The sequence below is a fragment of the Paramormyrops kingsleyae genome, chromosome 1, assembly GCF_048594095.1.
Source record: "Paramormyrops kingsleyae isolate MSU_618 chromosome 1, PKINGS_0.4, whole genome shotgun sequence".
In the NCBI taxonomy this organism is placed as follows: domain Eukaryota; kingdom Metazoa; phylum Chordata; class Actinopteri; order Osteoglossiformes; family Mormyridae; genus Paramormyrops; species Paramormyrops kingsleyae.
This window is the reverse complement of record NC_132797.1, coordinates 63,648,159-63,675,430: the sequence shown is the minus strand read 5'-3', so window position 1 is coordinate 63,675,430 and position 27,272 is coordinate 63,648,159. Positions and strand designations below refer to the sequence as shown.

Below are 27,272 nucleotides of genomic sequence, written 5' to 3'. Positions count from 1 at the left end.
TTGCATTAATAATTCACATTATACCCGATGGTAAATTTAGCAGTCTTTGAAATTCAATAAACCCTAAGATTAAGTAACCATTGACACGCACCCTCAGGTAGGCTATCTGACATGTTAATTATTTTCAAGAAAGCACGTTTTCGGCTCCATGTTTAAGCCTGAAAAAGATCCCAGAGGAGTCATAGAGGTTTACATAGATGTAAAGTTTTATACGACTTTATTTATACCTTTTTCCACGCTTAAAAAATACACCGTACAGTAATAACTGGCATTAGCCAAAATACAAACCAACTACAGGTGATTTATTAACTGGGAGTGTTATTTGTGGTGTCGATTTTAAACCCAGTTTTAACTGGTAGATCGTTCCATTTACTCCTATGTATATTTAACTTAGCACATCATTAACGTATAAAAAAGGATGTTTTACATACAGCATGACACATCTGCAGTTTACACGGCCACGTTTCACGAGATAAATGGACAAACGTTACGCCACAGCAAAATACCCAAAGGATCCACTAGATGGACGGATAGATGGAAGCTTAATCCCCAATTAGTATCGTCGCCGGGACGTTTGCGCTCAATTTTGGAGAAGAAATTTAAATGTGTTTGAGATGGTAGCGAAGAGGAACCGGGCTTAGGTCTTCAGTGCATCATATTTAAGCTTGGGTTTTAAGTTGCTCAAAACTTTACAATCGTGTAACTTTCAGTATACATTCATCAGTTGCCTGGGGTTGACAAGATGGGTGAAAAATAGCCATGAATTGAAAAATTAAGCAATCTTTCGTTTTGGTGTAGCTTTAGATTAATAGATCACGTCCAGGGGAATGAATTCAGTACAACTGAAGTGGAGGGGAAGGGGGGTGATGTGAACACACCCAATAACTGGCATTAAGCTGCAGAAGACTTTCTTAAGTATGTTAAGCAAGTTTATTTAACAAGTTGTACCTCAAAGTTAAGGTCAAACATCACTGCGACACATGATTTGGAGGCAAAATCAGCATGAAGAATTTCTGAGTTACATTTCAGTCTTTGGACGGCACAGGGCTGATTGGGATTATGGTCATCAGGTGCCTACGTTTAAATTCAGTATTAACTGATGAAGGATCCTTCTTCACGTGACCCTGTCCAGTGTGTTAGACAAGACAGGCGCAGATACGCCAAACAACACACGAGCAACCTTATCTCAAAACAGAAGTGAATAAAACGGATACATACTTTAATAAAGGTATGAAAAATAAATAAGAAGAACGGAGTCTGGTTATAAAGTATCTCTATAAATGTAGAAAATGTCAGACTAACACCCAGATGCCATTAGGTAGGAAATGCCGGTGTGTGAGTTTCATTTCCTGTTAAATGATGGCAAAACGTGTGAAAACAGACAGCAGGAAACTGTTAGTAATGATTACCTTTCGGGGCTATTAGCAGGATTAATAACCAACATGAAAACCATTGTTTAGAAAAAATAAAATGAATTTATGACAAGTACATTTCTAGGCAAAATGCTTTGATTTATACTGTTTTGACAAACAGGGCAAATTTACATTCAGGAAAAAATGTGATCAGTCCAGTTTTAGGTACAAAAAATTAGAATCGAAAGAAAGTCCGTAACCTGAAGACCGGTTGCTGAGTAGGGGGTCGGGGGGGCTGCAGGTCCACAGTTAAGGCATGTAAGGTCGTGTGAAGTTACTGTAGGTGCACAGTAGTATATGCATGTAGACCAAGGTCAGCTGGCACACTGCTCTGATTACTCTGTCAAAAGACAAATTATCTTTATACATTAACCGATTCATTTAATCAGCACAGGCGAGTTTCTACATGAGAATTCGTACTCGCATGCATGTAAAAATAAACCCGGAGTCCTAATGACCAGCGATCCTGTATAATTCATAGTCGGGGGAACATGGAAATAGCAAACGTGACCATAAATTCAGCAACAAAAAAAACAGCTTCGTTAAAAGGCCACCTTTTTTCTTTTCACGGCACGATGGACTGATTTGCTGATCAGCATCACTGCCATTATAATCAAACGTAATCTTCCATAGTAAACCTTCCAGAAAAAAAAACAACTACAAGGAGTCATACTTTGGTTTTGGTTGAATATTACAGGAACCATTAGGATTAAAGATTATGAAGAAATAGCACCGGGCCAGCCATTATGTGTTGTATCGTTCTGCCCGGTCAAATGAAAACGCACCGAAGTAAAAAGGTATAACAAGTTTTTTTCTGTCCCGTCGATTTGAACATTACACCCATGGTAATAGAAACAGGTCCGTGTTCATCTTGCGCCATTTCAGATAATTTTGTAAACATTTTCATAAGTGCGAAATAAATAAAATATCTGGACAAAAAATTACAGCTGAATAAATTAAACGCAATCATACATCTGAAAACACACTAAAAGCATGTAAAAAAAATGTAAAAGCAACAGAAATTAGTTCAAAATAAAACGTACAGATAAATTAAGTTTGTGCAAATAGAACGAAAACAACAAACTGTCCGTTCTGGTGGACACAAGAGGCCTCATTGCTAGAGAGATCATTGTCACGGGGGGGAGGGATTTCCCACCACCCAGAGAAGATTTAACATCCCCCGTGCCCTTCCTGAGGGTGTAAGTGTCCAACAGGTCTAAACCCTAAATCCTCAGCAATTTTATTCCATGTTTTGCTCTTCCTTCAGAAGATAAGGGATACAGTAAATTCCCTCCTAATGAAGTGACTGTAACAGGTGAGGGTTTCTGTTTCTTGGGGGTGGGGGATTTACTGGTATCACCATATGACAAGCCGTCCAGAAACAAATCTAATCACGAGACAGGGAGGCAGGTCACATGACACGAACGGCCAATCAGAAATGTGGGTGTTTGCTGCGACTGTGTTTACCACTAATCAAACCACGTATTTACATGGGGCCCCCAAGACAAACAGTCATCACATTAAATATTACATGAAGGAATTCTTTATTTAGGAGATGCTGCTGTGGCATCTTCTGACTTAACTTATTTAGTTTTCTGGAACATTTGAGGGGCGATAGGGGGGTGGGGGCAAAGTGGCTTTTTGAGTAGGATCACAGAAATCACAAAGCCAAAGATTTTTGAACTTGAACATGGGAGTCACTAAGAATACTGCCAGTGACTAGGACCCTCAGATGGCGGGAGGGTCAAAGCTGCTGCAGGGGGTCTGGAGATGCAGGCAGTAGTTTTCAGCCTAGGGGTTTCTCCATCTGGTGAACCTCAGCCAGCCAGGGGCTTGAAGGTGAGGAGGTGGAGGTTTGGTCCATAGTTCTTGTTTTGCTTCCATCAGTCGAGACACTTGCTGAGCCTCTGAGACGTGGTTGAGGTAATGAATCATTTGGGATGTGTGTTTGTGATTGGTGGGGGGGGGTAGCTTCAGGTCAAGTGGCATGTGGGGGGGTGTAATTGTACCAATGGGCAAGCCTTCTGAATACTGCTGGCCCGGAATCCCCTTCTGCAGAAAAAGAAAGTGACAATGGCAGGTGAGAAGCCACTCCTATTATGACCCCGATGTCCCCACAATGTGGTAAAACCCGTTATTTTGCCCTCGTGGGGCATTTTTTTCAGTCCCCACAAGAGGAAACCAAATTTTACAAAAATCTGTGACTGCAATCAAAAAACTAAAAATGCCAAAAGTCTTGCATTTTGTTTGATTAAGGTTAGGGCTGGGTAGGGGTTACGGTTGTAATTGTTGCGATTAGGGTTTTTCCCATAGATATGGTGAGTCCCATTAAATATACGAATACAAACGTGTGTGTGTGTATGTGTGTATATATATACATGTACCTGGCCTGCACTGGACAGATGTCCTGTCCAAAGTGTAGCCTTGCCTTGTGCCCTATGCTCTAACGCAGGGATCTCCAGCTCAGCCATACCTGTTCTCAAGTATAAACCAGGAACAGGTGTGGCTCATCGGAAGCCAGGTAGGATAGAAAACCTACTGGATAGTAGCTCTCCAGGACCGGAGTTGGAGAGCCCTGCTAGGAAGATCCCACAGAACACACGTCACTGGCTTCATTGTAGTTCAACGGATTTGCGGGAGAAAGCCATTATTTTGAGGTTTTATCGCCCTCTAGTGAAGTCTTTCATTAATTCACAGCAAAGTCATTGCCTACATGAATTCGAAATATTAACTACGAAAATACTGGCTGCGAAAGTGATACTTCAGTTTCCTTCAGCAGTACAAAGACATGCAGACAGGCCAGGTGGTGTGTAGAAACTGTATGTAATGTGTCTGAATTTCATCATTTGATAGTAAATTTAGTGTTAAGTGTTGTTTAGTATTAAATTTAGTCTAAACTTAGTCTCTGATTTGTGTGTGTAATGCAGTATTTTGAAAGGTCTGCCATTTGTCTTACTGAGTGTTTCATTGTTTATTTTTCAAGTCATGGGTGCTGAACAGCTTCAGATCACAAATCAGACTCTTTTTCCATTGTTTCACTCTTTTTGAGACAGGCACCTGGCCGGACGCCTCAGAGAGCCCTCTTGGCACTCACCCAGTCCATTACTTGCTGCTGTGGCGATGCTGTTGGCCACCAGCGGCCCCACCTCCACGGACATAATGGCTTGGGGAGGGATAGGCCACAGGGTGGTGACCGGGCCGGATGGGCTTAGCTGTGGAAAAAAAAAGAACGGGAACTCACTTGCGGCCAGTCTCATGACCCAAAAAAAGAGTTAACTTCCCATTTCCATACTCCCCGACTGTCATTTCCGGAGACAGGTGCCTATACGTTAAAATGACATAATTTAACTGGTGCTGGAAGGTGTGAAAATGCAGAAGGGTGATACCACAATGCTTCAGCACCATGTCCATACAGTAGAACTAGATCAGCAGATCATTGATTTTTATTTCCCCTAGTACTGCGGTGCTCTCACCGATCTGCGCGGAGTGCCCCCTCCTGGCCATGTTCTTGGCGCGCACGGCCTCCTTGATGCGCTCCACCTCCTGCTGGTAACGCTTGCGGTCGCGCACCGTGTTCTCCTTGGCTTCCTTCAGGGCCGACTCCAGGGCCTTGACGCGCTCGGCTGTGGCACGCAGACGCTTCTCCAGCTTGGGCAGCTCGCAGCGCAGGTCCGCATTGTCCCGCACCAGCTGGGGGCCAAAAAGGGGCACCGCAGGTTAGTGTAACGACATAACCGGTGTACTGACCTAACCAGTGACCAGCAATGTGACAATCTGACCAGGGTCTGTACAGTTTTAGTGCCTGAAATCCAGCTTCTATTAATGACTGGACCACTTTTAGATTTCACAATTGCCCTGTTCATTTTCATAACACCCACACTCTTCAGAATTAATTATGTCAGTGGTGATCCAGCACCCCCACAAGGCAGCTTGCAGAAACAAACATTGTTGACAATGTTTGCTGTAAGATGTTCATTTTATCAGTGGAGGGATTAGAGTTACTTTCCCTCAGGAATACTCTTACAATCAAAATATGTTTCTTTGCAGCTTCCTGTTTAGTTAATCATATGTTTAATTCCTGTTCACCATGGTCTCCCTACCTGCTTGTGAACCTTGGTGAGCTGTTCCAGGTTGTTTTCCAGGAAGGTGATCTTCTGCTTCTGGGCAATGCTGCCACCCGCATCATCACAGTCCAGCTCAACACTCTAGAGGAACAGAAGGAAATGTCATTCACCACCAGGGGGCGCGTCGCTGAGCACACCACACTCTTCAACAGCCACGCTCACAGAGGAGGACCTGCTGCGCATTGGCGGAAGATGTGACGACTTGCCTTCTTGACACGGGTGGTGAGGTCCTGCACGAAGAGCTTTCGTAGGCTGTGGAGGGACTGAAGTTCCCTGCACTGTGCAAACACAGAACACAGCATTTCAGAGAAAGAAAGCAGAGAGGAGCCTCAGCCCAAGCATCCTTTAGCATATTATCTACAGGTGGATGTACAGGAGAGCAGGTGGCATGGGACATAAGGACATAAACTTCCCAGAAGGAGTTTTTACTCTTGACAAATGTCCTAAACCTGAACTATTAGATGGTTTAAATAAAAATATAAGGTTGGAGTCTAATATTAGTGGCAATGAACAAATGTAATATGTGAATCCTGATGTCCTTAGGCAGCACTTACCACAGTCTCCTCGAGACCTTTGAGGTCGTCTTTGGCCTGCTGCCTTTTCTCCTCCAGCAGACTGAAGCATGGGTAGATGATCGGTAAGTTAGTCAGGAACAGTCATTTTCTATCTCGCACCAGTAATGGCAGAAAGGTGTGGACATCTAGGAGACACCTACAGAAGCTTCCGCAGTTCCGCATCCTTCTCCTGCTCCTCCGCCTTCAGCTTCTCGTTGTCGGCCATCAGCTTCCTTTGCTCCAGCTGCAGACCCTGGTTGAGGCTTAAGGAGAGTGAGAGTCAAAGACCTGCGTGGGTGAGTGAGAAGGTGACAGTGTGAAAGTCCAGCCAGGCCAGGGCCTCTTACTCCCTGAGCTCATCCAGGGTGTGCTGCTTCTCCTCGATCTCATCACGCAGCCGGCTCAGCTGCCTCTGGTGAGCTTCCCGGTGGCTCTCCATCTGCTCTTCCAGGGCCTTCTGTAGAGGGGTAGGGGCAGTGGTTAGACAGCACACAGGTCATAGGTCATAGGCCTTCCACCCCTGCCCCCCCAGAGTGCCACTCATCCAGACAGCAGCCTTCCAGGTCCCATACTTCAGTCAAGTAGTGATTCTGGGGCAGAGCAGCATTGTTGCCCGTGGCACCAAAAATTTACATAATAATCTTGTTTTGAATAACCAATGTCCCTGACATCGTCACGCAGACCACACCATTCTTAATGAAATGAAGGAGATAATTAATTTACTAAATTAAGGATGAAAAAAATTGCTTCTCCCTTATCTGTCACATCAGCCTCCTCAATTACAATTACAGGTTTGCTTACCAGATCCCTGAATTCAGGGTTAATTACATTAGCTTTAATTTTATTCCCAAACTGGGGTCCAACCAGCATCTTACAAGCTACTCATCAACAGTAGAAGGCACTGTGGTTCCCAAGCGAGGGAATCACAGAGAACCTGGCTCTCTGGGAAACGTAACCAGCAGCAGCGCTGACCTTCATCTCCTCCGCGTCCTGCAGCCTGCTCATGTGCTCTTTCTCCTTGTCCATCACTGACATCTCATGCATTTTCTCTGTGGGACATAACACATGCAGCTGGTGGCAGTTCTACGGCAGAGGTGATGTCATCCTGTTGCATGTGGCATGTCTCTTTAAGGGCAACTGGAGATGGATTTCTCTCACATCACTGTATCCATGACAGCTTCCAATTGTATGCTTACACAGGAATTTCAAAAGTCAGTTTACTTATCAGTAATACCACTCTCCATGTGCAGTGTATGTGTAACTGCATTTTATTATAACAAAGCCAATGTATCCATTGTAATTTCCCTACAGGTGTCATTTTGTGTGGCTGCACTGCTGATACATTCTGGAGTTGAAGTAGATTTTGCTCTCTTGGTTCCCAAATGAGGATTTAGGGCCAGGGCAAGTTTAACCAAGAACTGGCAGGAGCCTGAAGGCCTCACCCTGAGCGTGGAGTTTGGCCAGCTCCTCCATCAGGGCATCCTGACTCTCCTCCAGATGCCTCTTCTTCTGTTCCACATTCTGTGTATAGTCTGTCAGGGACTTGATCTTGGCCTGGTGCTGTTGGGGATGGAGGAGGGGGTGGTGATTAAGCAGAAGAGCTCCATACTGGATTCTTCTGACACCAACCAACCAGCCCCACCATTCTTTAAATTAAAGCAAGCCCCCCCCCCCCCCCCCCCCCCCCCCATTGAGTGACTCCACCCCTTTCTGGTGGGTACCTGGGAGATGAGCAGCTGACAGGCAGCCAGCTCCTTCTCATTGGCCTGCATCTTGCGGTGGATGTCAGCCTGGGAGGTCTCCAGCTGCTTGCCTCGGTTCACCAGCGACTTCACCTCTGACTTCATCTTGCTGATGTAGAGTCTCGCCACAGTGAAGTCCTCCTCAATGGCTCCGCTCGGCTCAGTTACCTGCAGTGGGGGGGCGTCACACAGCCACATGGTCACACTCGCTTGCACGGCAAATGCAAACTAACACTAATATTTCTACACAAAGGCATGAGAATTGACCGTGACAGATGCAGCGGGTAGAGAACAAGATCATGGCATGATGTGGGGAGGGGGGGGTTTCTAATAGCTAAGCACTGTGTTCACCGAGAGGGGGGAGGGACAGGAAGGAAACAGATCCCTGGGGGAAGTGAAGGAGGACCTGCTATTTCAGCAGAGCGGAGAGGAGAGCAGAAGAGAGGAGAGGAGAGGAGAGAGAAAGATGAATAATGAAACACAAACACACACTGTTGCGAGCCCCAGTCTAGAGTTGGGGCGTAACAGAATGAATGAGTAAAGGAGGAGTAAAGGAAAGACAGGGTGTGATACAAGGGAACACAAGTGGACAAAGGGGTATTTGCTTGTATTTCTCTGTTTTTTATTGACACGCCACAGACACAGAACAAATAAACCCGGTGCAAAAGGACTCAGGAGTGACTACAGCGAAAACAAACAAAACCCAGCTTCCGAACGCAACCCACACCTAAACTAACCTAAGTGCAAAGAAAGGAAAAAAACGAGAAACCCTATACCCAGCTTCCTATCCGAATAACAGCATACAACATACATTGACAAAACTAAAATGGCAGTCACTCCCTACGCACCTGAAACACACACACAGATCAAAGTTCGAAATGACAGCACATAACCACACAGACACACATGCACAAACACATGCGCACAGATACATGCCCTGTTGAGGGTCACGGTAAAAACAAAAGTGAAACACACCAATACTGTATATCTGAAGAGTAAGAATGGACAGGTGGTAGGAATCAGTGAGACCAGTCATGACTCTCCTTTGTTAGACAGATGGCGCCCCCTGCCTATTCTCCAAGATAGCCTTTCATTACAGTGTTCATGATTGGGGTGTGTCTGGGATGTGGGGGGGTCCTCACCTTGGTGTCGCTGGTGCTGATGATGGGGATATGTCTGGGACATGGTGGGGGGGGGGGGGGAGGTGGGTTTGCACCTTACTGTCACAGGTGCTGATGATCAGGCTGTGTAGTGAGGAGGGGCTCACCTTGGTGTCGCTGGTGCTGATGATCAGGCTGTGTAGTGAGGAGGGGCTCACCTTGGTGTCGCTGGTGCTGATGATAGCTCCAATCTCGCCCAGATCTCTGAGCAGCAGGCCGAGGACCTCAGCGCTCCGCTTCCTGTGGTGGGAGCTGACATCCTGCAGCTGGGTCAGCTCCCTCTGCATGGTTGCCAGGGATGCCTGTGCACATTGATGCAGAGTACACAGTCAGCTCAAACCCCACACCCCAGCCAATTACCCCTCAAACACCCCCCGAGTCTAGAACTCTCTATAACGGCCTGTATCTCCTGCCAAACCCCAGCCCTGCAGCTCTCTGTAACAGCCTGTATCCCCGCCCCGGACCCCACACCCACCGTCTTCTGTGCCACCTCCTCCACTAGCTGCTCGTTGGCCCGCGCCTTGTCCTCCACCTCCTGGCTCTTCTGGTCGTAGTTCACCGCCAGCTCCTCCAGGGCCTGCAGCACCTCTTTCACCTCCTCTTTGGCTGCCTCGTTCTCCGTCTGCAGCCTCGACAGCTCCTCCTGAATCTTGTCGTAGTCGCGCCGAGTCGATGCCAGAAGCTGCAGGTGACGCGGTTGTTTGCACACCATGATTTCACATTAAACATTATTACACTGTAAGCCACCATATTCTACTGCAATGTCCCTAAAATGAATGCAGGGCAGATTAATCACATGCATGCTAAAGAGAACCATTAACTTCCGCCCATACTGCTGCTGTTTAATGAGGATTAAGTTCTTTTGTACCAATTATGCCCACCAGATGGCATCAGTGTTTTTCAGCTGACTGTACGGAGAGAGACCAGATTACTGAGCTCAGAATTCCACATTTGTTTAATCTGATTTTAATGACATAATTTACATGAAAATGGAAAATTCTGATTAAGAAAACATTCATTTAAAAGAAGCTACAATTTAATCACATTTGTAAATAACTTTCTGTGTCATTCTCTCTGCTGTTTGTTTCTCCCCTATTCTGGGCCCCTCCCAGGTAAAGAATAAAAAGGCACCTCATCCTGGTCCAGCATTTGCTGCATCAGTTTCTGGGCCATCTGACTGTGCTGGTTGATCTCATCGTCCTGGGGAGTGTTTGCACACGTCAGACCCGCAGGGCATCTACTCATCATTTGTAATCATTTATAATATAAAACATCATTTTCTGGGAAACGTGGGATTTCATGCATATGACAGCAGCAAAGCATGAGCTGATCCTCTCAGGGGTTTAGCATGCCAAGCTAAAAGTTTATTTCTACTGAATTGTGATAATAATAAAAATAAACTTATATATATATTGACATGAAAGAGGACTGAAAATTTTGAAGTAATTGAGAAAAAGGTCTGACAATCAGTACTTTGATATGTTACTTTTCAAAATCACATGGGGCAACTAACAGGTTTCCAAAGAGGCTGTAGAGTCAGTACCCAATAACAACAAAATTACTGGGCATGTCAAAAAATCATGACATCATCCAGCAACACCCCCCTCTGTCCCACCTTGTCATCCAGCTGCTTGTAAAGCTCAGCAATGTCTTCTTCATACTTGGTCCTCTCATCAGCAGACAGCAGGTTCTCGGGGGGACCCAGAGCGCTGATGACAGGTATGTTTTCTCCAAGGTCTAAGCTCTTCTGGTCCTTGGCATTCAGCTGCTCCTCCTTGGGCACAGACTCACCTGCAGGGGGCGGTAGGTAGCACCTGCCTGGGTTCCTTTCATACCTCTGTTTTTTGGCAGAGGTAAACTTTCGACAGTCCGTAAAACTTCCCCTTGCCGTAGAGTCAGCTTCCATCTGAGCATGACCCTAAATCTCACGGCCACAAGATGCAAGTATGGCACCACCGCTGGATTATAAACAGCAGATAAATGAAAGACTTACGGAAAGTAACACGGTAAAACTCTGCTGCTGTGTGGGCAGAGTGAGATAAGGCAGGACGCTTATCGGCTAAATACTCCAGCAACAACAACAGAGACTCAGTAGTGCTGATAACACCTTCCAGCATACACCGGAGCAGCGGGGGAGGGGGCTGCGTGGGGAGGGCTGTCTGGTGGCATTTAAACCCGAGCATGTGACCGGACAGATAGAGGTAGAGACGCCACCTGCCACACCGTGCAACTCGTCATCGTCTCTTTGTGGTTCTAAGCTGCCCTGCACCAGATTGAGATAAAAAGACGATCCACTAAATCCCATAGAATTTGGGCGGCACCGCCACAGGTGATGGTGGCCAAAGGCGCCCCCACCCACCCCCTCCCCGACAGGAAAGTGGTGGACCTGTCCGTTCTTTGTAGCCACAGCTAATCCCCCCCCACCCCGTGTTAGCGAGACCGACGCCAGAACCTAGCACTGGGAGGCACGGCAGGTTGTCAGCAGATCAGTGTCTAGCGATTATCCGTCCCTGATCCATTCCCGATCTGTCCTGGTCCGGACGTGACCCCCGTTCTGTGACTGTTACTGACTCAGCTCTCCAAACTCTGCATTTTACCAACTCACCAAGTCAACTGACTCCCCCTCCTAAATCAGTCCCCCAAGCTTACATATATCTATAGTTACACAACCAACTAATAACTAATAACTGCTTTACCTTTAAGTAGCTTCTAAACATAGATATTTAATTAATAATTTCTCGCTGAATGGTTCAACAGCAGTTTCCCAACATGCTACGACTGTAATCCAACTTCTGGTACTAAAACAAAATCCACCCAAGCTGCATATTTCTATGGCGACTCTGACCACATCTTCTGTGGTGTAATAGAGTTTAGGCGCCTTCTTTTCAAAGACAATCCCATGCTGCTGCAGATATGATTCACTGCATCATTTAGCTTCGACTTCCTGTCCATTCAGATGAGGAAATGACCCAGCGATAAGCACCCGACAGACTGCAGAAACGTCCCTTTAATGCAGAAGGCAGGCAGCCCTGGCAACGGCTGTGGTTCTGTTTAATAAGGCCATTAACCCTTTATCTATGCTTGGTTTTCATCTCCTCGTGTTCCTCAGATCTTCAAGGATCACGTAAATGTCATATTCCCTTACTCAGAGGATCATTTGCTAGTCGAATACCTTCTGCATGACAAACTTACATTCCCAAAAAAAGTCAAAAACTGTCAAGGACATGGAAGCAACAAGAGTTCAATAAGAAATGTAAAACCTAATGAATATATTGATCTTTGCTAGATGAGGTAGCTCTCTGTAGTTGTACACAGAAGAGGTCCTGTGTACAACTACAGGACCCCCTTCCCAGAGTTTATCCAGTTCTTTAACCACCGCATGCTGGCCACTCTCGGTTCCCCTCAATACCTCGTTCCCGGCCCTTCGCTCACCTTTCCTCCAGCGCAGCAGCTCTATCTCTAGCCGCTGGATGATGAGCTTCAGGCCACGATTCTTCTCCTTCTCCTTCTCGTACTTCCTCTTCCACTCTTCGGCCGTCAGCTCCTGGTTGACAGACACTGTGTTCTTGATGGTCTTGGCTCTACAGAGGAACGAAGAGGCAGAGACCTTCATCATTGCTAAAACGAGGCTTTAGACGTTAGAACTCGATAAACTTTACTGCGAGGTGTAATTACCCCAAGCCATTAAAGAAGTTACAGAGCTCCATAACACAAGACAAATGATGCTAGTTATACATGGAACAGAAAGTACAGTACCAGTTAAAGGTCTGGACACACCTGCTTTTAGTATATTTGTCTATATTGTAGCTGTTGTTCACCTTACAGAAAATGGCATTTAGAAAAAGAAGTAACACATATCACTTATTGCAACAACCAAGAGAAATGTTTTAGACCAGGGGTGGCCAGTGTGGGTGGTCTTGGGATGACCTCTCTATCAGCCAATAATAAAACACTAGTTCTCAACTCTGGTTCTGGGGACCCACTGTTAATGGCTGATTGAGAGACCATGCACCCACACTGGCCCTCCATGGAACAGGTTCCAAAATTGTGGACTCTTGGTCACCTGGAATACATCTCCAACAGTCCTGATGGAGCTTCCATAATGCCTGTTCACATGTTGGCTACCTTGCTCTACTTTTTGATCCAGCTCATCTTAAACCAGCTCAATACGGTTTAGGTTAAGGGATTGTGGGGGCTAGGTCATCTGCATCTCTTTACTTGTTCACATGATAACATTTACTACATAACCTTGAGGTACGCTTATGATTTTCAGTAGGTATGCCCAGACGTTTGACTGTCACTGTAAATAGAGGTTGATAGCATCACTTCAGGTGCTTCAGAATTCTTATTGGAAGGTTTGGGGGTTTCCTTTAGAATGTTAGCGTGTCGCACCCTCTGTGCTCACCTCTGCCCAAACATCAGTGTGGACTTGGTCTCAGCCTCGTTGTAGATGGAGGGCGAACAGCAGATGATGATGGTGGTCCTGCAGTTCCCACCCAGTGAATCCTGCAGGATGCGGGTCATCTTGCTATCCCTATATGGCACGTGGGTTTTCTACGCATGGGGAGACATTGCTGTCACTGATCAGACCCCTTCTGGAATATTCTGATCCTTGTTCAGTTCACCGGAACCAGCACACATACATTTTGGAAACATGAAGAATATCCTCTGCCTGTAGTATTTTAAAAATATGATCTTGGGTGATGTGCAGATATCAGCGACCCCGTTAAAGGTACATTTCCAGATTAATGTCATAGCCAATGGCTCCAAATCAGGCCAGGTCACATACCCACTGCATCATTTTCATCTAGCCTGGATCCTCGACCCAGTCAAAGGTTACATATGGAAACCCACACAGACAAGTGGAGCCATTACCTTGCATTATAGTGTAGAACAACATGCATGGGTGTAGATGCTAACCATGCTAATCAACCTGCTAATCAGAAGGAGGGATGGAAGCTCCTCTTGGGCCAAATCAGAGAGGCCCAAAGGAGCTTCTACCCTCAGGCCATCGGGTTTCTCAACACACTCCATGACTTTTTTATAAATGTACGTTAATTATTATTGCCGCTTCACTGCAGCTTATGTCAGCATTACACATCATTGTTCACTTTGATATCTGTATATAATGTCATTTGCACACATTTGCCTCTTTAAATAGTATTTTTACATATAGCCTTCTGTGTATCTTCTATTTAGCCTTTGTTTTTAGCCTACTAACCCCTCCCTTAATATTTAAGTTATTTAATTTGATTTGACTTTTATCTATACTCTCTTTTTCTCAGGAGTGAGCCAGATTTACACTTCACTGCAAGTTGGACCAGTGTAACTGTGCACGTGACAAGGTCTTGATCCTTGGGGGAGGCAGGACGAGAGAGAAAGAGAGAAAGGGGGAGTAAGAGAGAGGGAGAGAGAGCGAGGTCAAGAAAGCAGAGGGAGAGAGAGAGAGGACTGCTTACAGTTCCCTCGGCCAGGGCAGAGATGACGTTCCCCAAGGCTGAGAGGGACTTGTTGATATTTTTGGCCTCATCCAGCACAGCTCCCTCTGCCCCCGTCTTGCTGACCTGAAAATGTCAGAGAATGAGAGAGGAGGCATCATCTCAGCAGTGGAGTTTCTGAGACCCGCCATCCCCCCACCCTGCCCAACCACCCTGACAGAGACTCAAACTACCCCTCCTGGCCACCAAATGGTCAAAATCGGATTGGCAAAGCCAGGTGGGTCATCCTCACCTTCTCGCTACCAGCCAGGTCCACCAGGTAGAGCTTCCCGGACAGCTTCTTCTCTGTCTCTACGTTCTGCTGCTTGATGTTGATCAGGAAGATGCTGTGACTTCTCGAACTGTGCTCATTCATGTCTGAAGGAAACACAAGGTGTATGATCTGGGAACATCTAGCACGGCCACCACAGATATGAAATGACTGGGTAACCTACAAACATCACTGCTAATTTATGTTAATTAAAAACTCCAAATCATTGTATACATAGATACAGGCTGACGTTGCTATGGGGAATGTGGGCTCTACAATTGGCTTGATCTTCACAGCAATCATCGTCCAATCCAAAGGAGCTTCCTCTGGCAAGATGAGGACTGGAGGCGTCTACATGGAATTTGGGGCAGTGAGAATTTGCCATGTGCCTGTGGGGGGATACATACTTGTCACAGCAACATGTCGGTTGGCTTTTCCCTCATCGATGACGTCCATCACCTCCTCAGGGCTGGAGACGAACCTCTCCGTGCAGCCCTGTATTAATGATGCACTTAACCACCTTCTTAAGTGTATTTACTAGTCATCACATTGTCTTTAATGAAATCTGACCCTTAATTTGTCTGATATGCTGTTATCTGACATCTTGTTTTGAACTTATGGAATTAAGAGCGTCAAATGGAGCACCATGTTAACATGGCACCTAATGCTCCCAGGATTGTGCTAATTAGGAAGCTGTGAGACACGTTTGCCTTCAGGTGCTCTCCTACCTTGACGTAGGGAACTCTGTTATTGTCTTCATGTACGGCGAGATTGGTCTTGGACACTTAGGAAGAAGAAAAAGTTGGGTCAATACCTGTCGTTCTTCCTCCAAACACCAGCGTGAGAACCGTTGCCACTTACCGTCTAACAAATCTCTTATTTTGTCCAGATAAATCTCAAAGTATGAGACCTGTGCAAAGACAAGTGAAAAATACATTTCTAACTGACTGAACGTCAGAGGCACAGGATGAACATTCAGCGACCTCAGCCCGCACCTTGATGTGGAACTCCAGGTTCTCGTCCATGGAGTAGATGTGGTCAAAGATGTCACGGGCGATGCGGGGAATGATGCCCATCTGCCCAAGGTCATGGAGCTTGCCCTGGGGTGGGGACAGAGGGAGTGATCTACATGTAGTTGTCTGGAGAAAGCCCTCCTTTACGCGTAAGGGCAGGACACAAGCAGAGTAGCCAATAGCTTCCACATCTCCATCAGAAAGCCCCGAGGTATTGGTCACATTGAGCCAGCCTGGTGCCATCACAGAACAGGGACTAGTCATTTTTCAGGTCAGACATGACAGCAGGATCTGGTAAGGCCTGTTAAAGGGCACATATCCCAGTCACTGCTCCGAGCAGTGTCAAATAAAACCAAGTTATTTCCATGGTACAGTAGGACATAAGCAATTAATATTATGATGCAAAATGAACTCCACAGTTGTTCCTCCAGCTTCCATAGACTCCTGAGTGCACAAAACCCCAAGAGTCCTGCTTGCAGAGCGGCGTCCTGTACAGGCACTGAGTTCCCATTAGTGGCATATTTGATGTCTGGTTCATATACACGGCTGACCTATTTTCAAGCAGACTGGCTTGTCATCTCCATGGCGATCTCCACAGATCTGATGAAGGGATAATTACCTTTTTTTGCAATGTCTGTTGCGAGTTTTGGCCCGGCCACCATCATTGGCACCATGGAAATCTGGCGTTGCTGGGAAACGCGGCACCACAACCCCCCACTCTGCCATTGGTCCTGATACACCAAAGCACCACGAGAATACCTGCTGGGAGGCGCTCTACTGGAAGAGCACCCAGTGACACGTCTCTTCGGCACGCTCTATTTTTAAAACACGAAAAACAGACGATGCATCGTGGAGCGGCGGTGGAGATGAACTAGCGTGGGAGTGAACGTTTATTGAGTTTCGCTTTTTGTTTTTCGAATGATCGATGCGTTCATCCATAGAGGCAGGAGGAATGTTCATAACACATACGTGACAGGCTTAATAAATGCCACAGTGCGCTCTCTGAGTTCACCACCGAGGGTTTTCCCAGAATGACAGAAGAACAAGCGGCCATAGAGTTTCACAGACTGACTGGGGGGAGGTTTCACACAGTGGACAGTGCTTTAATGAACCTGCTTAGGCAACCCACATCTACCAAGTAACCACAGAATTACTAGCTTTTTGTAAAATATAATACAGTGGTACCTCAGAACTCGAACTTAATCCGTTCAGAACTCAGGTTCGAATCCTAAAAAGTTCGAGTTCTGATCGAATTTTCCTCATAAGAAATAATGGAAAACCAATTAATCGGTTCCCGGCCCCAAAAAATTACACCTAAATATGTTTTTTATTACTATTTAAGCACAAAATGGCCAGGATAAAACAAGAAGAGCATATACTATCCCAAACACATGTAAGCGCATTTATCAAAACAGTAATTTGTAAAGTAAGAAAATAAATGTATCCAAACAATGTGTCCTGCCCCGATCGTCCGCTCCTCCCGTGTGCCACGCCCCCTCATTAACCTCTTGTGGAATCCCCGTGTGATCAGCTGTTTCTGGTTGTTGTCATTAGTCCTATGTTTTTAGTCTGTGTTTCAGTTTGTTTCCCCAGTCCGGTCATTGTATTGTCAGTCTGTATTTTGCCTGCCTTACCTGTAATTAAATACCGATACCCTGACATCTGCGTCTTTGTCTCCATTCTGTCCCCGCTCGGCACGACAATATTATTATAATTAAATGTATTAATGGTTTATTATTAATGATATTAAAATAATTAATAAGAAATCTTTATTTATAAATGTATTTTATTATATAATAACAATTACTGTTACTATCACTGTCTAAATGTATTTTTTCTGCCTAAATATATGTATTCAGCTAGTGTAAACATGCACAATGCTATCACAGCGAATGTGAGGCTGAGACTGAAGCGTTACCCTTTGTTTCCGCAGAGAGACGTGCCGCGTTACTCATTTCCCTGTTATCTTAGGTCGGCATTCACGGTTCGACTTCTGAGATTCAGATCGAGTTCTAGGTCATTTTTTCCCCGAACTGGTTAGTTTGACTTTTAAGAAATTTGAGTTCTAATGAGTTCGAGAACTGAGGTACCACTGTACTTCTTAGAGCCAAAGGCTACACCTGCTATACTGTGTTCAGAAATTACGCTGCTTAGAGCCCTGATAAGGTGAGGTTAGGATCTGCTTTTAATCCGGCTTTAAGGCCAATGTGATTTAACAACCTGATTATTACCAGTACTACCAGTGTTTTACACTTCATGATGTGACTTCCCCGAGCATAATTCAATTTATAACAGCAGCCTAGCTGTAAATAAAACATGTTTGTAATTGCTTTAGCCATGCAATAAAGAGCCATGAATCAGTCATTCTGTTAGTGTGCATGTTGGTGTGTATGTGTGTGTGGGTTTGTATTTCCCACATTGTGGTGAAACTTGATACTTCATAGCTTGTGGGGACATTTTTCAGGTCCCCACAATAAAAAAAATAAAAATCACAATTTTATAAAGATCTGTAAATTCAATCGAAAAATCAAAAATGCCTGAAGTCTTGTATTTCTTTTTGCCCATAGAAATGAATGGAGAATACCCACAATCACAGGAATATATGAACTGTGTGTGTGATTTCTAACCAGGGTTTATAATGGACCAGAGCTGAGGGGTCCACGCACACCTACCTCCATGGTGTGAGTTTTCCCCGAAGACGTCTGTCCGTAAGCGAAGATTGTGCCATTGTATCCTTCCAGAACATCTGGAATGACCAAGTCATATTGTGAAGCATAAAAAATACAACCAGCTGACACCTAGACGGGTGGTCTGCTCTACACATGACCAGCTGTTCGAAAAACACGATCTCACACGTCAGGAGTCACTCAAGCTCTTCAATCGGGATGCAAAACAGCATTCAAAATGGTGGAAATTCTCCAAAGGGCTGCCACCCCTCACTAACCAAATTCTACCCCATTTTAATTTTAACCCACCATTTTACAAGTGCCTCCAATTATGATGTTGTTTCAGAGGTACAGCAACAACTGGCTATAGACAGTCAAAGAAAAATAACCAATCGAATAACAGGAGAGTGGGTACCTTTGACGATCTGCTTGGCACAGGTGCTGTAGACTTGATCCTGGGTGGTGTTTGGGGGTAGGACTCTGTCGAAAACATATGACTTGCTCTGTAGGAAGGACAGAGTTACTCAGTCTCTGTATGTGAATCTAAGATACTCAACCGAAATCCACACAACCAGTGTCCAGCTCTTATGCTTTACCAACCTGCTGGCCCAGATATAAAGGGGGAAGATATGTACAGACCCCAAAACTTTGTTACAGAACAATTAAACTAATGTTATTTGAAGTCACACAGGCTGTTGACTATGTGATGGATGGAAAAGATGGCAGGTGACAGCATTTACAGGACTCAAAAATGACTCCAGTGAAGGCACTCAAACAGCGAAACCAATTACTGTGCATCTTACAAAAATGTATAAACAGCAGGCATGTAATGACACAGCGATTCCTCCCTTGCATTTAATGTGTGTGGGAGGTCTCTTGAATCTCAGGTCTATTTCCACCATATCTCATCTTCCTGAACCTTCAGCGTTGGCAGGTGAGCCCAGAACAGACGCTGGTGCCTATGAGTCATCCTGATGCCAAGCCAACCAGCAACCACTTACAATCACACAGCCTGGCACTTGCCAATGAGAATCTGGGAGGAGGAGCCTCAAGAGGAGTGGGATTTAAGTGGCTGCAATTTGAAATGAACACAGCTCCATGTTGCTGAGAATACAGATGACCGTAAAATGACTGGATGAATACAGAATAACCGGAAAACACTGAGAAGAAACCAAGAGCTAGAGACAGTATTCAAAAAAATAATTATAACAACAGCCTTAAATTTTACTGTGAAGTTTATTAGTCATTTAGGATCATAACTGATTAGGAATCATCAACCTAATCAGATGGTGATTAAACAGTAATACACTAAAATGTAAAAATTTAGCAGAACATGCTCTGGACTGGTTTTTACCCAAAATTCTCCAGCTAAGCTTTGACATCTTTGTTGCTTTTGTTCTTGTGAGTACTGAAGACCTGGTAATCCTTTTCAATCCTGCTTTCAGAAGATGCAACACTAATGCAGTTCTCTTCACTCCGAATCTATCGGGATTGGAAATGCAATAAGCAGACACCCTGTGGACTCTTTGAAGGTCACTGGGTTTGGGTGACCTGCTGGGTTGAACAGGTCCTAATTCAGCCCAGAACCAGCATCCACAGATGCTGTGCTCCAAAGTGGCAATCAGCTCAGGGCTAATAATACAGACATTAAGCCACAGACTAAGAGCATCAACCCAGTAGGTAACCAGCATGTGCAACACAATAGTCCCATTGCATGATATGTGATCTACAGCTGCAGGAATTCCATACACGTCCTCCTGGCACATAGAAATGTGCAGTGAGCAGGCATGCATACATTCAGCAGTGCTATTTTCAGTGTCGGCCTCCTAAATTCCCTCCGTTGTAATTGTGTGCCATGAAATAGAAATAGAGCAGGTGATATTAGCCTGGAGGCTGGAGAGAATCAGTGTATCTAAAGTAAACAATCACAGGTGAGCAACAACATCAGTAAAGAGGGAATTAATCAGCCACTGCAGCAGAGAGGCTCAGGGGGTAGGGGGTTGGTCATCTCACATCTTCAGAGGAGACATTTTAGCTCCTGAGTCTGTGTGAGAGCCCCCCACTCCCACCCCAAATGTCTGGGTTTGTGTTGCCTTTCGTAACAAAGTTTAGTCACACAACCCAAACCTTTTCAGATGTTGCATTACTCCAGTTTGACATGTAGTCCTAGCATTATTATACATCCTATGGGACTGAAAACATGGTCTGAATTTTGCAGACCCCACATGAGTAAATGGTTATTCAGAATATTCCTGATGGATCACCACTGAGAAGCTCTATTTAATGCCTGAAGCATGATATATCCTAAAACAGCAGACTCCTGTGGGAAATTATTAATGTGCCTTTTAAATGTCTGCCCTCCCCCAACAAAACAATAACTTCTCTCTTTTTCAATGTTTCATTATTCTGTTAGAGGTCATACCATCACAGCAAAAAATGAGTTGCCATAGGAACCGTATCCCACAAGGAGAAGCCACTCTGACTACTCTAAGTATCCCACGGCAACTTAGCAAGGACATGGAAATGGTCACGTGCACAAAGAATGAAAGCTCTCCATCTACCCAGTAATACCTCAACCACCTTTGGCTAAAGCGGCATCATGCCCTGTAGCATACCATATATGGACTAAGTCATCAAAGTGTTCATCAAAGAGTAAAACGGGGCTGACATCCATCACACATCATGCAGGACAGATCATAGCTCATGGCTGCCTCATGATGGCTACTGAACACCAGGACAAATGGAGCTCAACATCTTAGTGCTGTTATGCTCATCATCTCCATAGTGATGGATCCCTACAGGGAACAGAGATCACAGGGGAACAGTTGGTCTCACAAAACAAGCTTAAAGTAATGCCTAATAACATGGGTTTCTTAGACCTATTCATACTTTAAACAAGGATATTGTATATGGTCTGCTAGATATTCTATAGATGTCTGTGGATATTCTCTGTTATCTTTGGTGTGAAATCGATTTGCCAAACAGTTGAGCACAATTACGTGAGTCAGTCTCTTGAAATAATCAGCGAATTCAGAGTCGATGGCAGACACATTCAGAGGTCGGGAGAAGACAATCACTGTGGATCATGTCTGAGCACAATTCAGACACTGTGTCAACTACCTCCGTGAACATAAATATTCACCCAAGGTCCCGCAATCAAACCTAATGACAATGTGCTGCCATCGCCATGGAGACAAGCATCACAATGGAGGTCCCTGAAGGAGTAAAACCACCTCCAGTCACATCAATTCCCCCCCTCGTTTTTTTCTGATGAATTCCACTGAAGGGCTTCGAAAATCATTACAATCAGAAAGATCAAACAAGGCATTTGCACTATGCTCAGCCTTTGTCAGCTTTTTCCCCGCAAGTCTTTTTCAAACAGTCAATTATGAGTGTCTACCTTCGACTGAAAATCACCATCGGCAACTGAAACAGCTTTTTTGTACTCAAATCATAACACCCATTTGCAGAGTCTGATAGACATTTTTTGTGCAAGCTCTTCTTCTACATCGAATCACTTCAGTATCTCTACATGACAGATGCATATATATATATATGCATATATGTATATAATGTGTATATATATATATATATATATATATATATATATATATATATATTAAACAAAGAAGTGGAAAAAATACTCCTATGTATTTGTCCTTTTGCCAAACTGGACATTAACTGAAGCCAAACTTCAAGCCAAATCTCTTTATATGTACTAAATAGTCAAATAATCACTGCAATTATACTATATCTGTATACTTTGGACACTCCGTTAAACATTATCATTACTGTTCCTGTCTCGAACCATAATAAAAGTATCTTCTTTCTATATTTTAAAAGTGCCCTCTAATCATTAATCCAAACAGCCATGAAATGCTTTGGACAACAGAACATTTGTGATCCTTCTTTTGTTCATTAAAAATATCCTGGCTCAGACATAGCTAAAGAACAAAGAATTACAGTAACATAGAAATACACAAAATGCCCTAATCAATAGCACTACATTATGGCATGGAGAACAGCCCATTTCTGTAACATTCCACATCCTGACAAACCCATTATTCAGCTTAGTGCAGCTCTACCTCTTTTCAAATGAGGCTAATGCATCACCAACTAAAATTTTATGAACAAATATTTTAAATAAAGTTATTGAACCTTGTCACTCCCAAGGTCACACCGAACGCAAGAGAGTAAATTAATCATGAAAACGGAACTGCTGGACGCCCCGAGAGCCCAGTGGGCACAGGCTGCCTTTGGGAATGAAGAGCCAATCCCAGAATGCAGAGGGCATATGGCCCAGAACCTGGTAAACAGGATGCTGATCCATATGATGGTAACACCCACACACAAGGACAGAAGCAGACTGGGCGCTTCACCTGCGGCATGCACACGGAAACCCGCACACACGGGGAGAGGTCACGTAAAGTCCACGGCCGCGCCCAAACGGGCAATCCCAGCAACAGTGGAACTACACAGCAGGCGACACATGCCCGAGTGCCACAGGGGTGCCCCGGTGCTGCCATTGTCATGGCAGGCGTAAGCCTGCGGGGGGGGGGGCTGTTCATCGTGAGGGAACAGGTGCTGGGCTGGAAGGGGCTCGCAGCACGCCAACATGTCAAACATCCTCTCTCTCTCTCTCCCCCCTTTCCCCTTACTCTCTCTCTCTTTTCTGTGCTGTCCATCCATTTTAAGATGGTGTGAAGCTGACTGGATGGGCTTCGCAAAATACATGGCATCTCAGACCAATGGCACACATAGGTCTATGCATTCCGTGCATGTGACTGGAGGGTCGCCGATTCAAATCCCAGGGCTGGCAGACTGATGCCACTGTTTGGCCCATGAGCAAGACCCTTAACCACCATTTGCTCCAGGGGGCTACCCCTCAGGCTTGCTATCATCTGTGTGTCTCATGGGGAGCATGGGCAGGAGGACATGCCCATGGCATGGAGACCATCACAGCCTGTTCCCGTCTCAGTTCTCCATTAAGGGAAACACGGTGTTTCATTCTTTGCTGTGAAACAATTTCTGGCATTTCCCAGGCCCTTCATTCCCAAAGGTGTCAGATATCAGACTGAATCAGCCAGATGAGAGTCAGTGCTTTAACAATTTAGCCCCTGACTGAGTCTTCGGTTTGTCCTCAGGGTCTCCTTCGTGTGAATCCCGCGAGCTGAGGGCAAACCAGGGCAAACACGAGGTTTGGGTTATTTGTGTTTCCATGGTGACTGATCACCAACCCACAGTTCATAAACCACGCTGTTCCTGATTGGACTAATTGACTTATTATGGTTTTAAATCGGCTCTGCTGGCCACACATGGGTGCAGAGCTGATGTGACGACTGTAAGGTAAATGGCTTCTACAGCATACTCGGTGACATTAGATGGGTTTTGCAATGACAATTCTGACTTTAATCTATAATGCACCTTCAACTTCAGTACTGTCTAATCCATATAACACACCCAGGAACCTTTTAAACCTGCCTTAAAATCAGATTGAAGCAGAACGCCTGCTATAAAGCTGCATTAGCAATAGGAATCTAATTAAAATGAGAGTCCATTTTTCTCCTGTCATGTGTGAGTCATCACTAAAATAAAAGCTTAATTGACTTGCCTCCATTATTTAAGGATTTTCGGAAGCAGGTTAGTGGTGAAGTGCTATTTTATCTGTGATAGTTTTCCACCTCCAGACCCTGACAATGTCTTCTGGATCTGGGGGGAGTAGCTCATTTCCAAGGAGAATCAGAGGAAGCCTTCGTCAAATTATTCTTAACAACTGATTTATACCTGGAGAGCCTGGTAAACTCAGACACTGTCCTGATAAGAATTTCCCTAAAACAGAGCCGAGCTGAGAGAAAACCAACAGCCTGCAGCCCTTGATGGACCCAGATTCTCCACTGTTGATCTGAAAGCTTCTCCTCCCTTCAGCTTCATTGTCCCAAACTCTTGTTTTCTCCTTGTCCAGACAAAGGCATGATGTGTCAGGGGATGAGGGGGATGGTCACCTTGCTGTCCTCCCACTATTACTGAAGGAGCACATTCTCATTAGTGCCCCCTAGCCTGAACTGTGCATCTGGACCTGACTGTGTGCGATGTGAGCTCTGATGCTCACCAGCAGGCTCCAGACAAGATCCACACATGTGGGGCAGAAACACACTGAAACAGACCCCAAATACACACAGGTCAGACAAATACTATAACTGCACTGTGATGTCACTCCGAAGCCTTTCATAGTACAATCACTGGGTCAATAAGAGGAAAAGGTATGAATCAAGTTAAATAAAATATACATTTAAAGCCCAAGAATTTTACTGCATTGACTTTCATTCATGCTTAAACCCCCCCAAAATATGAAATTACATTATACAGGGTAGTGCCCTCCTAATACTGATGGATAGTGGTATTTTATGCTATTTTGGCTATTTTACAGAAATCATATTTTTATTGTTATTATTATTATTATTATTATTATAATATATCACATATTTTCTGTAATTAACTTATTTGTCAAAGGGAGTTTGGTGCTCTACTTTTTTTTGATAGGCACTGTTGACTACCACTATTTTAGTAATATCTGAGGTATTGCTGATATTACGTTGCAAATATGCAATTTTACCACTGCCACACTGATTTTAAACAATACAAGAAATACTGGAAATGTTACATTTAATACTTGACATAACGATTAAAGAGTTATACTGACATTTATAATAGAACAGTGGAGATGTCAACAGCACACACACACACACACACACACACACTGAGGAACACATAACCTAAAAATACACGGCTTTTCCCTTGTAATTTAAAATGTAATTTAAAAGTGGAAAAAGTGGCACCAACATAACGAGCGATAAGACCTGAATGAACTCAAGATGTTTTCAGGATCATTTCATCCTTCCCGATGCTCTTGTTCTGATTAAATGTCAGAGCCTGGAACCAAACTGCAATAGCAGGCAAAGAAAAACGTCCGGGAAGGCAAATGTCCACATTACTGATTTGAGTAAATTTGCCATTGTGTATGCATTCATTCGTCTTTTTCCAGACGCTTGGAAGGTATCAGCCCGAAGAACTGTGTCAACATGGCCACATTGTGGTCCACTATGACGAATATTATCCACATTAATCTGCAACGTTAAACCTCAAAGGTTACAAATGTGTGTATTTGGTAACTTGGTATAGTTTGTTTTATAAACTTCATTTATTAAATTTGATTTTGGTCATTCTTCCTTTTACATTTGAGAAAAAATATAGATCTGTAGAAAAAAAAATATATATATAGACAGACATATAAACACAGTATTAATGTGTATATTACAAGTTTTGTATATTTGTACACTATAGACAGGTCTGTATAAAGCACCTTATCGCGCTTTGTCCGTTCAGATCCAAATTAAAGCGCATACAAAGCTCCACTGAGGAAGACAAACAAAATCACAACATATTTAGCAAACGTTTTGCTTGCAAATGCTGTTATTTTACCTTTAAAACTGATGTAGAAGTTAAAAAGCAATCCCTGGCAGATACCTACGGAATGATTTCGTCTAAAAAGTGCCTACACATGTTGCGCAATGCTTGGCTTAAGCGCACCGCTGCGCTTTGCTGGGACGTTGCCTTTCCATGCGTCCGTCCGCTTTTTGAACCACAATTCATTTTTATCACCTAAACTGCAAAAGAGCTCAGTACGTCCATGATGATCTACAGTACAGAAGAAGCGAAAATTGTTGCAGGAACTCACCGCTACGACCACGGTATCTTCGCCCTTGAATTTAGGGATGTACGTGTCTCCCCTGGAGATTTCTGATTGATTCAGTGGCCTGAAACGGCACATTACTTTCACGCCGCACTCGGCTGCATCCGCCATCTCTTTCTATCCAGGCAGGCCAAATTAACCAGAATTAATGTGCAGACAATTCAGAAAAAACATATATGCAGAAACAGCATATATGGAAATAGAAAAAAAATAGCCGCCGCACACCAATGCTGTTCTGCGAAAATCAATTACAGCAGTATATTCCGATTGGATCTTTTTGGACCAATTCGGTATTTAATAATAGTACGATATGAATTAAACACTTTTTGAAAAGAGAAAAATTACTTTAAAGAAACAAGAAAGTTGCAATAATGTCGTTATTGAGCAAGAATACAAGCGCTGCAGACTTCAAAATCCGCAACCCAGTGAAAGCGATGCCATCCTGCCTCAGCACCAGGAGCTGTCCCCAGGTCCCTCTACCTTGCATCGCACCTCCAAGACGGCTTGCATCTCCTTCGATTACGTCAGTCGGCCAGGACGCATGCGTATTTATTAAAACCAGGGATTATGGGGCTTGTAGTGCAACACACGAGTAAGGGTTTCTGTGCACAAAGCAAAATAGCATTATCTATCCGATTGTAATACCCTGCAGCTTTATTTACATATTTTTAAAAATGCAAGCATAACATAAAAATGAATTTGCTGTGTCAGAAAAATGGTAAGATTAGTAATCTGACCTTTAACACAAGAGTGTAAGATTGGTTTCAACGTTGGTAGGGACCAAATCAGCTCTGAACACCCCGTCCCTCGTAAACATACACGGTTGTACCACGATTTGGTAGGGACCGTCCTTAGCCAAATCTACACCCTTGTTTTAACAAGCTACTGTAGGAATAATGCAGAAGAATAATGATTATGAATATGGTACAATTTCACAGGAAAAGCCATTTCGATCAGCCGCAGGTTCCTAGACTAAATCTCACGAATACTTCATTTTAAAACTAATGATACGTAGACAAATATACAAATAAAATTATTTGAAAATATAATGACTTCAACACATCTGTGAATGAAAATCACGTTTCTAGAGTGGTTCTGCAAAT

At 44.3% G+C, this 27,272-nt stretch overlaps 1 protein-coding gene across 1 annotated transcript; it reads right to left on the bottom strand.

Annotated features, from left to right (window-relative positions):
* Positions 1–200: 200 nt before the first annotated feature.
* Positions 201–26,697, bottom strand: kif5c (kinesin family member 5C). Its single transcript, XM_072717470.1, has 27 exons — positions 26,650–26,697; positions 26,155–26,286; positions 18,835–18,922; positions 18,426–18,499; positions 15,736–15,840; positions 15,602–15,650; positions 15,469–15,524; positions 15,148–15,235; positions 14,723–14,847; positions 14,452–14,556; positions 13,398–13,546; positions 12,425–12,573; positions 10,608–10,783; positions 10,124–10,192; positions 9,468–9,674; positions 9,151–9,294; positions 7,812–8,000; positions 7,533–7,650; positions 7,063–7,139; positions 6,438–6,547; positions 6,252–6,353; positions 6,091–6,151; positions 5,743–5,814; positions 5,513–5,617; positions 4,886–5,102; positions 4,507–4,624; positions 201–3,464 (listed from the first exon to the last, which is right to left on the bottom strand). Exons 1-26 carry the CDS (start codon positions 26,677–26,679, stop codon positions 4,515–4,517), a joined length of 2,907 nt encoding a protein of 968 aa, XP_072573571.1. The 5' UTR covers positions 26,680–26,697; the 3' UTR covers positions 201–3,464; positions 4,507–4,514.
* Between the last annotated feature and the right edge of the window lie 575 nt (positions 26,698–27,272).

Excerpts from the sequence above, each read along its gene's own strand:
- kif5c (XM_072717470.1), bottom strand. The coding sequence starts at position 26,679 with ATGCAAGCCGTCTTGGAGGTGCGATGCAAG. Across the intron at positions 7,651-7,811 it reads GTCAGCTGCTCATCTCCCAG|CACCAGGCCAAGATCAAGTC; the intron begins GTACCCACCAGA and ends CATCCCCAACAG. Across the intron at positions 4,625-4,885 it reads GGGGCACTCCGCGCAGATCG|CTAAGCCCATCCGGCCCGGT; the intron begins GTGAGAGCACCG and ends TTTTTTCCACAG.